The sequence below is a fragment of the Sorex fumeus genome, unplaced genomic scaffold, assembly GCF_029834395.1.
Source record: "Sorex fumeus unplaced genomic scaffold, SorFum_2.1 ptg000025l, whole genome shotgun sequence".
NCBI classification, from domain to species: domain Eukaryota; kingdom Metazoa; phylum Chordata; class Mammalia; order Eulipotyphla; family Soricidae; genus Sorex; species Sorex fumeus.
The window spans coordinates 2,096,270-2,109,832 of NW_026606082.1; the positions used below are offsets into that span (position 1 = coordinate 2,096,270).

Sequence of the window (13,563 nt, forward strand, 5' to 3'; positions counted from 1 at the left end):
TGATCAAGGTGGCGAGAAAACCAGGCAGCCGCCAGGGCCGTCTGGGCTATTACACGCAGCTGCACGGGACCCCAGAGGCATCTCGGACATGCAGCCTCCTCCGTCCACGCTGGAGCCGTGTCCTGGCTAGAGAGGACCCGTGGGTGGTAACGGGAGCAGCAGTTCCAGCTCCCCGCATGGACCAACCTGAGTCCAGGGCTGCCCCTGCCTCACCGGCCCTCACACCACAGACTGATGAAGACCCCCCTCCCCCCGCCCCGCACTGGCCGCAGCCCGTGACCGACCAACCTCCTTCCTCTCTGCTTCCGTCATTCCGAACTGGTAGTGGCCCAGCAGGAAGGGCCACACGGCCCGGCGGATCTCCGGCTGGATGCCCCCGAAGTAGATGAGGCGGCGGAGTTCCTGCTCCTCGTAGCTCTGTGGGGTGGGGGTGGGGAGGGGGCAAAGGATTCGCTCATCAGAAAGCCCGAATCCACCTGGCGTGGGTTCTGCACCCCAGCCGGCCCATTTCTCAGACCTGACCTCCGAGATCATGGCACGAATGAGCAGCCACATGGACCCAATCTCTACCTTGGCATCAGATGTGAGCGGCACCCCAGAAACTCTCTGCCCACCCCATCACCATGGAAAAGCAATTTTTTTCTACATGAAAAGCCTAAAAAGCATAAAAACAGCAGAAGGCACATCTATGAGAACCTACGCACAAAACAAATGTTGTTCAATGTTACTGTCGAAGTTAAAAAAAAAAGGTACAAAGTACGTGTAAAACAATTTCTGGGGGGAAAAAAAGGCCTGTATATAGTTTTGGGTTTTTTTTTTAAATTTTGGGGTATTTTGGGTCACACCTGGTGTTGCTTAGGGGTTACTCCTGGCTCTGCACTCAGGAGTCACTCCTGGAGGTGCTCAGGGGACCATATGGGATGCTGGGGATCGAACCTGGGTTGGCCGTGTGCAAGGCAAACACCCTCCCCGCTGTGCTATTGCTCCAGTCCAGGGGCCCATGTATATAGCATGGAGACATGTGTACTTCACCCTCAGTTGATCTTGGAGGCTGCACCTCTCTGAAAATCATCCTCCTCGAGTCACTAACCGTGGCTCAGGTCTTAGAGAATGGGTCTAGAGCCAACGAATGAAGAGTGAGTGAGTGGACACGTCTAGGCCTCTGCATGCACGAGTAACTCTGTGCACACCAAGGGGGATGGTCTCTGTTAGGGAATAGATTTCACTTGCTTTCGTTTTCCAAGCAAAAATGTTGCAGCTGTCACGAGTCATCGGTGGTGTTACGTGTATGCACGTCCTCATGCGTGTCCATCTATATGCGTATGTTCAAGCATCTGAGTGTTTGTGTGTGTGTGTGTGTGTGTGTGTGTGTGTGGTGTGTGACAATCATTGCTGAGAGGCTTCCCTGAGTCACGATGGGCAACGTCTCTGTTCATCTCTGTCCATTCCAACGGCAAGGGCCGATTTCCTATCTTCCAAGCTATTCTTAGATGAACCCCCACCCACGCCAGCAAGACGAGCCGTTCTTTGGTCCCTGTTGAGAAATCTGACTCCAATTGTGCAGACAGACTTGTCACAGCTACTCAAAACACAGAGAATTATTTGTTGCTGGGGCCACAAACTCTCCATCAAAAGTCCATGTCCAATGGCTGGACTCCATTTCCCAGGCCCTCCGAAGTCAGGTGTGGCCCCGAGACTCTGTTCTGACCAAGGGGCTGGGGGAGGAAGTGTGTGAACCGTCCCCAGGCAGGGCATTTTCCCTCTGCTGGCTGGAGAAGGAAGAACGTGAGACCCTAGGGGTGGGCACTGAAGGTTCCCTGAACTTCTGGAGCAAAGAGATGCACATTTTTTTTTGTGGAACATAGAATAATGTCCTCGCCGGGGCCCCTCAGAGGGGAGTGGGTTGAGCTTTCCTCCCTGCTCGACCAGGGCTCCGGCAGCCGAAGACCTCCAGAACCAGCCACCACCATGCTGAGACCACTCTCCGCACACATGAAGGTACCGGCAGAGGAACAAAGGCACGTGGATCCTGGGGCTGAGATCTCCAAGCCTACTCAGATTGGGGCTGAGCATCCTCCACCCAGATCCTCCAAATTCCAGTAGGCGGGGGTCACACCCACCAACTGGCCCCCTGGCGCCGTGTAATCCCATCAATGACCAAGACTCAGAGACTATAAAACCCAGATCCCGGAAGTGCGCGGCCGCATTTGCGGCTGTGCGACATCTTATTGTCTCATTCCTACTTTGGACAAACTGGCAGGCTGCCAAATGTAACCTGCCCACATGGCAGAGTCTGGCAAACTCCCCGTGGCGTACCCGATATGCCAAATACCAGTAACAATGAAGGGTCTCATTCTCCTAACTCTGAAAGAGCCTTGAATATGGCACTTTTTAAAGAAATCTCAGGGCTAGGACGAAGGAGACGTTACTGGGGCCTGCTTGAGGCAATTGACGAATAACAGGATAGAATAATGTAATATGAGACTGACACCCAAAGACAGTAGACATAAGGGCCAGGAATATTGCTCCATAGTTGGAAGCCTGTCTCATGAGCTGAGGGAGAAGGAAGCTGGAATAGAGAAGAGATCATAAGTCAATGATGACTGGAGGGATCGCTCGGGATGGGAGATGTGTGCTGAAAGTAGATAAAGGACCAAACGTGACAGCCTCTCGGTATCTGTATCGCAAATCATAATGCCCAAAAGTAGAGAGAGAGTGTGAGGGAAATTGTCTGGGGTGATGCTTGTCACATCGCTTACGTAAAAGGGAGGGACGAGGGACCCCTGGAGGAGACAAGGAGGCGCATTCCCACTGTGCTAGTGAGGGATTTCCTCCAGGAAAGCTCTTTGCTTTACTGTTTTTTTTTCCCCCCTTTTATGAGTGTGGGCTGGAGCGAAAGCACAGCAGGTAGGGCGTTTGCCTTGCACGCGGCCGACCTTGGGTTCAATTCCTCCACCCCTCTCGGAGAGCCCGGCAAGCTACCGAGAATATCCCGCCCTCACGGCAGAACCTGGCAAGCTCCCCATGGCCTATTCGATATGCCAAACACGGTAACAAGTCTCACAACGGAGACATTACTGGTGCCTGCTCGAGCAAATCAATGAACAACGGGAGGACAGTACTACAGTGCAGTGTCTGCCATAGAGGCAGGGGGAGGGTTGGGATGGGGGGATACTGGGGACACTGGTGGTGGGAATTTGCACTGGTGGAGGGAAGGGTGTTTGATTATTGTATGATTGAAACTCAAAAATGAAAGCTTTGTAACTGTATCTCACAGTGATTCAATTAAAAAAATAAATAAAATTTTAAAAAATTAAAAGAGAGAGAGATAGAGAGAGAGAGATGCACATTTACCAGGAATGTCCACCCAGGACAATGAAGTGAGGAAAACAAAATCAGTGTTATCAAGCACCTGAAATGCAACAGCAGGGCTGTCACAGCAGTTAAATCTATCCTGTGGCTCAATGCCTCTTTTGCAGACCACAGAACCCAAAAGGAGAGAGAGAACGAAAGGGAATGCCCTGCCGCAGAGGCAGGGTGGGATGGGGGGGATGGGGGTGGGAGGGATACCGGGACCCGTGGTGGTGGAAAATGGGCACTGGTGGAGGGATGGGTACTTGATCATTGTATAATTGAAACCCAAGCACAAAAATTTGTAAGTCTACAACTGTACCTCATGGTGTTTCACTAATAAAAATAAAAATAAATAAATAAGTAAATCTATCCTGTGGCAACATGCAGGTAAGAAGGGCAGAAACACCGGCCGGCTTTCAAAGGGTTGCAAAAGTATGAAAACCACGTTATTGCCAGAAGCAGCGGAGAACTTTGAAAAAATACGTCTTCTTAGGCTCGACTCTCAGAACTGCAGTCAGGAAAGTGGGAGAGGAAGCCGGAAGTGCATAAATCTTTCAATTCCTCAGGAAAAGTGGACTCCCCCGGCTTCCAGGAATTATGAGCACCATGACATTTGCAGAGAGGATGCTGGTGTGTCCACCGAGGCAAAGCACACACCAGTGGGAATCGACTCTCCAAATGGGAAGACAAAGATGGGACGGGGGAGGCCGGAGCTCGTGCGAGTGCTGGATATATGCTCCTCATGCTTGACGCCCGGGGTCTGACCTCTGTGTGCACGTGCATATAAACACACACAAACATACATACATACACAAACACATACACACATACAAGCACATACACACAAAGAAACACAAATACACACACAAACAGACACACATATTCGCACACACACATACTCATACAAACACAAGCGCCACGTACACACATACAAACACACATATACACATACTCATACACACACAAACACACGTATACACAAACACACAAATACACACATACAAACGTACACACACAAACACATGCAAACACACACATACACACACACAGGGAGCTCAGAGACATCCATCATGAAGATTTAAACCAAGTAACGTGGACCCATATATGAGCTACTACAATTCCAACACTGGATATTTTACCTAGAGATGTGAAACATGACCTTTCTATACAAGTTGGTCATTCAAAATAACAAGAAAGAAAAACAGTCGCCTTGTTGAAAATCTATGGGTTGCACACGTGTCCATATAGACGTGTCTTTGGACGTACAAACAGAGGAGAGGCATGGCAGTGCCTCCAGCAAACTTACTCATTAGCTCAGGAGAGCAGAACTACAAGGGGAATGCAGATGATGATTTTATTAAAAGTTGCATCTCTGGGGCCGGAGCAATAGTGGGTAGAACACTCGTCTTACATGCGACTGAGCTAGGTGGGTTCGATCCCCGGCCCCCCACAGGGTTCCCTGAGTCCCGCCAAGAGTGACCCCTGAGTGCAGAGCTCCCCCCCGCCCCCACCACCACAAAGAACAACAACAACAAAGTTCTATCCATCCCTCTGCGTTCAGGCTCCCACCTCCCCTCACCCCACCACCACCCTTCTCGTCTAGACAGACAAACTCTGGCCAAGAGGTCAAACCATCTTCTCGTTGTCAGGGATGGGAGCTAGCTCGCTCTGCCCACTGGGTCTCCTGGGGTTCCCAGATTAAGCCCCAGGGTGGGGATGTCCAGCTGACCCAGGCGCCCACCATGTGGCTCCCCCAAGTTCGGGGTGGAAAACTGCGTGGACTCAACCGCCTGCCATTCCATGTGGGCGCAGTGGGCACCTCCTCTGGGCCACCCCTCACAGCAGCTAAAGCGGCGTTCCTAGAAGGGGATTCTGCATTCCCTGGGAAGAACTTCCGACCAAGGTCCCTAGGCCAGACACACGCCCCCGGGGAATGCTCCCCTGCTCTCCAGCACTTCCCCGACTGATTTCCTTAGTTTGGTTTTGGAAGCACACCCTCAGTGCTCAGGGATTGCTCCTGGCTCTGTGCTCAGGAACCACTCCTGGCGGGGCTCAGGGAACCATATGGGGTGCCGGGAACTGAACCCGGCTTTGCCACAGGTAAGAAAGACAAGTGTCCAGCCCACTGTACTGTCACTCCAGCCCCTGCCCCCAACTTCCTGGGTGACAGCGTATCAGCACAGAGGCCAGAAAGTGGTGCGACCATGTCCCCAGACGAGCTCTGAAACATTTTCTAAACAAACTCGTTTTGCTTCCAGGGTATCTGCAGTCTCACAGAACCCAAGGGATTGATCACAGGGGGAATAGCTAACAGGGGCCCTCCCAGGCACTGAGACGAGAGAGAGGCTGCGGTGAGCGTGTCGGGGGGGTGGGGCTGGCTCCTTCTCTCTCACCCACTCTCCTCTTTCCCAGAGAGTCTCACACGACAGTTCCTGCAAACAATGGCTTAAGCATCATGACTCTGACAAGAGCAAGACCTTGGGTGATGGCGTCTGGTTCAAAGTGAACATGCCAGGTTTTTTCTTTTCTTTTTCCTTCTCATCAGTGTTCGAAGGATATTGAACAAAACGAGACTAAGAACCTGCTGCTAATACCACTCCTGGGAATATACCCCAGAGAGGCAAAAATGTATAGTCGAAGTGACATCTGCACTTGTTTGTTCATTGCAGCACTCTTTACAATAGCCAGAATCTGGAAAAAACCTGAGTGCCCAAGAACAGATGACTGGTTAAAGAAATTTTGGTACATCTACACAATAGAGTACTATGTAGCTGTCAGAAAGGATGAAGTCATGAAATTTACATACAAGTGGTACTACATGGAAAGTATCATGCTAAGTGAAATGAGTCAGAAAGAAAGGGATAGACATAGAAAGATTGCATTCATCTGGGGAACATAAAGTAACAAAATAGGAGACGAACACCCAAGAGTGGCTGAGATTAGTACCAGGAGGTTTACTCCATGGCTTGGAGGCCAGCCACACATGCTAGGGGAAAAGGCAGCTCAGATAGAGAAGGGAGCACCAAATAAAGGGTGTTTGGAGGATCCTCCCAGGAGGGGAGATGCATGTTGAAAGTAGACTATGGACTGAACATGTTTGCCACTCGATGCCTCTTTTGCAGACCACCACACCCAAAAGGAGAGAGAGAACGAAAGGGAATGCCCTGCCACAGAGGCGGGGGGGTTGGGGGGGATGGGGGTGGGAGGGATACTGGGATCCATGGTGGTGGAAAATGGGCACTGGTGGAGGGATGGGTATATGATCATTGTATAATCGAAACCCAAGCACAAAAATTTGTAAATGTACAACTGTACCTCATGGTGTTTCACTAATAATAAAAAAAGAAGAACCTGCTGCTATTTCGAACAGGCCATGAATTCCTTCTGCCTGGGGACAGTCCCTCCATGTTAAGATTGAGCATAAGCTGGGACTGGAGCGACAATACAGCAGGGAGGGCGCTTGCCATGCACACAGTCGACCTGGATGCAATCCCTGGCATCCCACAGGGTCCCCCGAGCACCGCCAGGAGGCACTCCTGAGCACAGAGTCGGGAGGAACCCCTGAGCACTGCTTGGTATGACTCCCAAACACAAAAGGCAAACAAACAAGACGGAGCATAAGCCGATGGGTCACACCCGCTCAGTGACCTGTGCATTCTTTACTCCTGTGTGTGTGTGTGTGTGTGTGTGTGTGGTAGGGGAGGGAGACAAAGGCATTTTCCAGCCTTCCAGATCCTCCTCCTGAAGGGCAGAAGGGAGCACTGGGTTTTGGAAGGCTCAGAAGCGCAGGGCACCTGGTTTCGCCCGTGTCTGAGTCCCCGCAGGTAGGCGGTTCCATTCCCCGGTGACAGGCCGGCCCCTCCCCGTGTCCCCGACCGCAGCTGGACCCTTCCTTACCGCACTGTCCTCCAGGTACTGCTCCCAGATCCTGGCCGTCAGCCCGTGCCCAGCGTCACAAGGCAAGTCTGGGGACACGATCGCGTGGTTGACCAGGGCCGAGAGGTGGGTCCTCACGGTGGACAGGTGCCTGCAGTAGGCGAGCCCTGGCGGGGAGGGTCAGGCGTTACCCACCACCACTGGACGCCCTCTCCAAAGTGCTGTCCCACTGGGTCTCATCACCCTCCTTCTCCAGACCCAGGCAGGGAGGCTTGAGTCCCAAGCTTCGCCCCTCGTGGCCCGACTCACCAGCACTGTTCCCCTGGGCCATGCTGTCCCCTTTCCTGGCCTCTGTCCGGAGGCAGAGAAAAGGGACAGGCAGGGAGGGATGCCACTGGGTGCCTTCCACCCATACTGGGGAGAGCGAGGGGGGATTCTGCCCCAAACTTGGCCGGCTGTCGAAGTCCCGGAATTCAGTGGCGGGGCCAAGTTGCAGAGGGTCCCACCCCAGGGGGGATGCCCCACTCCCAGCCCGCCACCCTGTGCCTGTTGCAGCCTGGGCAGGGGGAGGACAGAGGCAGTCACGCCAACCTGCAAGCGACCACGCCCCCTCCTTTCGGAACTGCCCACTGTCACCTGCTCTGTCACTCCCAGGGACTGCCTGGGACTCAGGCCTCCCCATCCCGGGAAGGAGGCGGTGGTGACAAGTCACAGTCCCTGCGACAGTGGCTGGGAGCTGTCCCCAGAGGTTCCATAGCCCTCAACACAATCCTATGAAGCAGGTGCATTTTCCCCCAAGGACCACACGCCCCCTCCACCCACCCGATGCTCAGGCTGAGGGTGCTCGGAAGCCAACCGGGCCACGTCCGGCCATGCTGGGTGGAGCGTGCGGGGCTGGGGGTTGGAACTCGGGGCCTGGAGCGTCTCCCCGGTGTCTCTGAGCGAGGGGGGCCGGAGGCCTGGGCTCAGGCCACGAGGCTGGGAGGGACGGGCTGAGACCTGATCTCATGCCAGGCGGTCCCGGGGCTCTCTGTCACCAGGCCTGGACCACTTCACCAGATGACGTCACCCAGACCCAGGTCTCCGTCCCCAACCGGACGCCTGTCCACAGGGCTTCTGGAAACATCTACGGGAGCCAGGCCCTTCGATCGGACGGATAACAGGAGGGGTAGAGCCCTTGATTTGGAGCTCATCATTTTCCTGCCTTCCTGGGAACTTGGGGATGACCAAGCCCCTGTGAAGGCTTAGAGTGGGGAAACAGGCCGAGGAAGAGTCCCTGGCGCTGAGCACTCTGAACAGAGTCTCTGCGGTCAGGCAGGCCTGGGTTTGTGCCCCAGCTCTGTGACCCTGGGCAAGTCACTGCCGTTTCCTTGCCTGTTTAGTGGAAATAATCCGTGTGCTTGTGCAGGGCATTTTTTTTTTTTTTGCTTTTTTGCACAGGGGTTCCTCCTGGCTGATGCACTCAGGAATTACTCCTGGCGGTGCTTAGGCGACCGTATGGGATGCTGGGAATCGAACCCGGGTCGGCCGCATGCAAGTCAAATGCCCTACCCGCTGCGCTATCGCTCCAGCCCCTAATTTTTTTTTGCTTTTTGGGTCACCCCTGGCGATGCACGGGGGTTACTCCTGGCTCTTCACTCAGGAGTCACTCCCGGCAGTGCTCAGGGGACCCTATGGGATGCTGGGAATCGAACCTGGGTCGGCTGTGTGCAAGGCAAACACCCTACCCGCTGTGCTATCATTCCAGCCCCCTATATAGGTTTTTTTGTTTGTTTGTTCGTTTGTTTTTTGCTTTTTGGGTGACACCCAGCAATGCTCAGGGGTTCCTCCTGGCTCTGCACTCAGGAATTACTCCTGGCAGTGCTCGGGGGACCATATGGGATGCTGGGACTCGAACCCAGGTCAGCCGCGTGCAAGTCAAATGCCCTACCCACTGTGCTATCGCTCCAGCCCCTAATTTTTAAAAAACATTCTGGGAAGGGATCAGGCCAGTTTCCCCTTCCACTTCTGCGCACTGGCAGATGTCAGAAGGGAACGGACATCTCTTCATTTATTTTCTTTTTGGTTTTTTGGGTCACACCCGGTGATCCCCAGGGGTTCCTCCCGGTTCTGCACTCAGGAATGACTCCTGGTGGTGCATAGGGGTGTGAGGCATGTGAGGGGCCAGGGATCAAATCCGGGTGGCTGTGTGCAAGGCAAATGCCCTCCCAGCTGTATTATCATTCTGGCCCCGGGAACTGACATCTCTCGAGAGCCCATGAATGCATGGCCAAGTGCTTGGGCTTCACACCTGCTCCCCATTTAGTCCCAAAAGACAAGCTCGCTGAGGTGGGCACCAGGGATGAAATGGCCGGAGCCCCGCTAGACCCAGAGAGGTCCACTGCCCTCTCTTCGTACCCAGGGAAAGAGCTTGGGCCCCGTCTGCGGGCAAGGCAACAGGCTCCATGAGACTGATGTGGCATCCCCAAGACTCGACATCGGGAAACAGGAGCTGGATGCAGAGCCAGGATCCCCACCCCCCACCCCTGACAGACACGCCCCAGAGACCACCCACAGTGCCCCACAGCAAGGCCCACACTCACATCCATAGAAGGCTCTGGAAAGGATCTGGTACTTCATGTTGTCACAGAGGAGCTTCAGGGGAGCCCTGCAAGACAGGCAGAGACGCTCAGGCACTCACCACACCTCCCAGCCCAGGGCTCCTGCCCATCACCCCACAAAACCGACATCGTCCAGCTAAGTGAGGGGACCGGGGGGAGGGGAGGGGCTCTGTTGTTCCGACCCAGGAAGCACCACTGACCCTCGTCAGCTGCCGCAGCAGCAGACATCACCAACCCCCACCGTTCACCCCTGTTCCAAAGACTTGAGCGTGGCTGACTCTGGGCAGGACTCAGGTGGGGACAGACATGGGATGCCAGGTCAGAGACAGTGGTGCTGGCAGAGACGGTGCGAGTCAGCTAGAGCCAATGAGACTCTGCTCTGGGATTTCTGTTGGAACAACTCAAAGGCAGGTCCTCTTTTTTTTTTTTTTGGATTTTTTTTCCTACCCGGGTTCCTAAGCCAGCAAGTATCCAGCTTTGCTGCTGTCCAGGAAGGGCCTGGCTGGGAATGGAACCATCCTGGGGCAAGAGGAGCCAGAGCTGGACACACAAGAGAGGTACCAGTGAGAAGCACCTGGATCCAGTCCTACCTGAAGTCACAGTCCCTCTGGACTTCTCGGTTTGGTGCAGAGACCCTCAAGTGAGCCTCTACCACTTCTAGAATGAACTGTGCTCTCCTGAGTGACCCTGCTGGACCAAATCGAGGTGAATCAGAGCTCCAGAGCAGCTCGGTACAAAGCAGGTGGCATTGTGGAGCTTCTGTGGGAACATCAGGAGGGGGCCAAGACTGCTCACAAAAAGGTCGCAGTCTTTTTTTTTTTTCTTTTTGGGTCACACCCGGCGATGCACAGGAGTTCCTCCTGGCTTCGAAATCAGGAATGACCCCTGGTGGTGCACAGGGGACCCTATGGATGCTGGGAATTGAACCTGGTTTGGCCACGTGCAAGGCAAACGCCTCCCCGCTGTGCTATTGCTCCAGTCCCAAGGTTGTATATTCTTGCAGAGAACAGAAGAAAAGTCTGCATTATTGTGTCTCAGGATATCCCAGGGAACACCCAGAAAGGTCGAGGTCCTGGGGGAGGAGGCGTGGCCAAAGTCCTCCAGTAAGGCAGTGAACACAGACCACCAAAGCGACTCTGGTGGGCTCAGATTATGAAAGAACAGCCGATCCCGTGTTCTCAGCTATGGGGTGGGGGAGAGCCCCATCAGTGCAGGTGTGGGGGCAGCCGCTGGAAGAGGGAGGGCTTGGTCAAAAGAATAATTTTCAGCGGCCAAGGGCCAGCATCCCATGAATGACTTGGGCTTTCTCCGATAGGTGGACCCCTCGGCCCCACAGACCTACTGAAACGGGGCCTCTGGGGAGCGGCCCCCGAGCCAGGATGATTGGCTGCCTCCCCGAGGTGCTTCTGATGTGCGTGACCATGTGAGGACCTCTGGGTCACTCGTGCTTTTCAAATTAAACACAAGCATGCACGTGATCTTGGGAGCCTGTGTAAGCAGTTTTGGCATCACTGGGTCTGGGACGGCAGGGCTGAGGGTGATGGGACGGGTCTAGAGACCGTACTGGAACTGGGGCTGTGATGTCCACTCTTTGTCCCTGATATACCTCGCATGGAAGACTGCACTTCTCATTGGGGAATAGTCCAGCGAGGCAAAGAAGATTCAAGTCTCCCAGGTCAGACCAGACCGGGTCAGTAAGAACCCCAGGAAGAGGCAAAAGCCGTATGGGAACTAGGTGAGATGATCTGGAAATGTAACTCTTTACAGTAAAATAAATATCATGTATCCAACACTGCTCTGTACTGGCACTGCATACTAGCCACTGCAAACATCTGTTGGTCTTATTTTTTTTTGAAATGGCTGAGGGGCTGGAGTGATAGCACAGTGGGTAGGGTGTTTGCCTTGCACGCAGTCGACCCGGGTTCGATTCCCAGCATCCCATATGGTCCCCCGAGCACCGCCAGGAATAATTACTGAGTGCAGAGCCAGGAGTAGCCCCTGTGCATCGCCGGGTGTGACCCAAAAAGCAAAAAAACAAAAAACAAAAAAAAAACAAAACACACACACACACACACACAAAACAAGGCTGAATAAAGGAAAACTGGTGTCTCAACTCAATTGGGGAGCAAATACAGGTGCGTATGGTCATTACTAAGTCGTATTTCTGGTCTCTACCTTCGAGAGCATGGTGGGTCTGTCACGACTGACCTGCTATGGCCGTGGCCAGTGGGGAGGAACTGGAAGTGCCACGTGAGGGAGATACTGGCAGTAAATGGTTGCGTCAAGAGCTGCCTTCCTCTCTACTACGGTGACAGGTACAATTCAAGATGGAAGCTATTCCAAAGGCCCTTTGTTGTGGACAAACAGCTGGTCGACCAGTTGACCCACGATAGACACAGAATAAGCCACCCACCCACACATATGCACACACAAACACATACATACACACACACACACACAAAGTAAATCACCTTTCACTGGAGCAAGCCTTTGAGATCTTGGAATAGCCTACCACTAGAGCATATTCTCACTGATTCTGACTGACTCAGATGAGGGAGCTCCCACAGCAAAGAACACACACGGCTAAGGTCCAAGCCAGGCCTCCCGAACCCCACTGCCGGTCTACTCCTTTGAACTCGGCGCAGGACAAGAAGTCCATTCTGTGCATCTGTTAGTGCTGCTGCTACTGTCCCCTCCAGACACAGCCCAAGTCCCTCCCTTGTACCTCTCGTGGTTGCAGCCATTGGCTGAGCCGCCGTCGGCCAGGCCGCTCTGTGAGCAGGACGAGCAGGAGGACTTCCGGGGACCGGGTTGCCACAGAGAGGGTAGGCTGTGCATGGAGACGTCCATCAGGTCCTGCGGGACTGTGTTGGGTACAAGGGAACAAAGGACAAGGGCCCTGTAAGCCCCACCCTGTAAGGGTGACAGGAACTCCCCCCCCAAAGCCAGCCTCACCCATCCCCAACCCCCAGATCAGGCAAAGACCCTAAATGTGAGAGCAGGCAAGAACGACTGTCACCAGTCTGACGGGATGCAATGAAAGCCACCACCGAGATCTGGGACACCCTGCAGGGTTGACAGCATTCGAAGGAAGTGGGGGAACCGAGAGACACCAGAGGCAGGAAGGCAAACCCCAATGCCAGGGCCTGAGCCCAAGCCTCGCCAGGCTGTCACTGAACTGTCCCCACAGGACGCCGCCAGGAAGGGGAGGGGGTCTGCCGGGGTGCTCTGGAGAAGGCTGGTGGCAACAGTCTCCTGAGAGAGCGCGTGGGGACTCCAGTGGGCGAGAAGGCAGGGAGACGGACTCAACACATTCAGGAGGACACGTGAGGTCAAAGGGCCTGGTGGAGTTCCCACTGGAGAGGGCGAAGGGCACCGTCACTGTCCTCGGTTCTGAGGCATGCTGTTCTATCAAAAGGTTACCCATCCCCAGAGTTAGAGAAGGGGGCTTGGTCAAGAGCCAGCTGCCCATGCCCCTTCTCTGGCCGATGTGATTAGTCTCCTGCAGGTCCAACTCCCTGAGGCCGGGGGTGAATTCTGGCATTAGGCGTACAAGAGCCAAGAGGGAACGACTGGTCTCCTCCGTCCTCGGAGATGGATGATTCCCTGCCCGCTACCTGACGCCGGAGAACAGCGCCCTCCCTGTTGCACTATCGCTCCGGCCAGAACATGCACCATAACCCGTTCTCAGCCATAGGGTGAGGGCTTGGGGCATTTATATACAAGTGCCCAC

The 13,563-nt window shown here is 54.2% G+C and overlaps 1 protein-coding gene across 2 annotated transcripts in view; it reads right to left on the minus strand.

Moving 5' to 3' along the window:
* Positions 1-13,563, minus strand: part of SGSM1 (small G protein signaling modulator 1) — a 56,351-nt gene that overhangs the window by 15,104 nt on the left and 27,684 nt on the right. For both annotated transcript variants that reach the window (XM_056114471.1, XM_056114470.1), the window contains exons 13-16: positions 12,556-12,694; positions 9,813-9,877; positions 7,252-7,397; positions 289-417 (exon numbers count right to left, since the gene is read on the minus strand). In XM_056114471.1, coding sequence (XP_055970446.1) covers positions 289-417; positions 7,252-7,397; positions 9,813-9,877; positions 12,556-12,694 — 479 coding nt within the window. The remainder of the gene's footprint in view (positions 1-288; positions 418-7,251; positions 7,398-9,812; positions 9,878-12,555; positions 12,695-13,563) is intronic.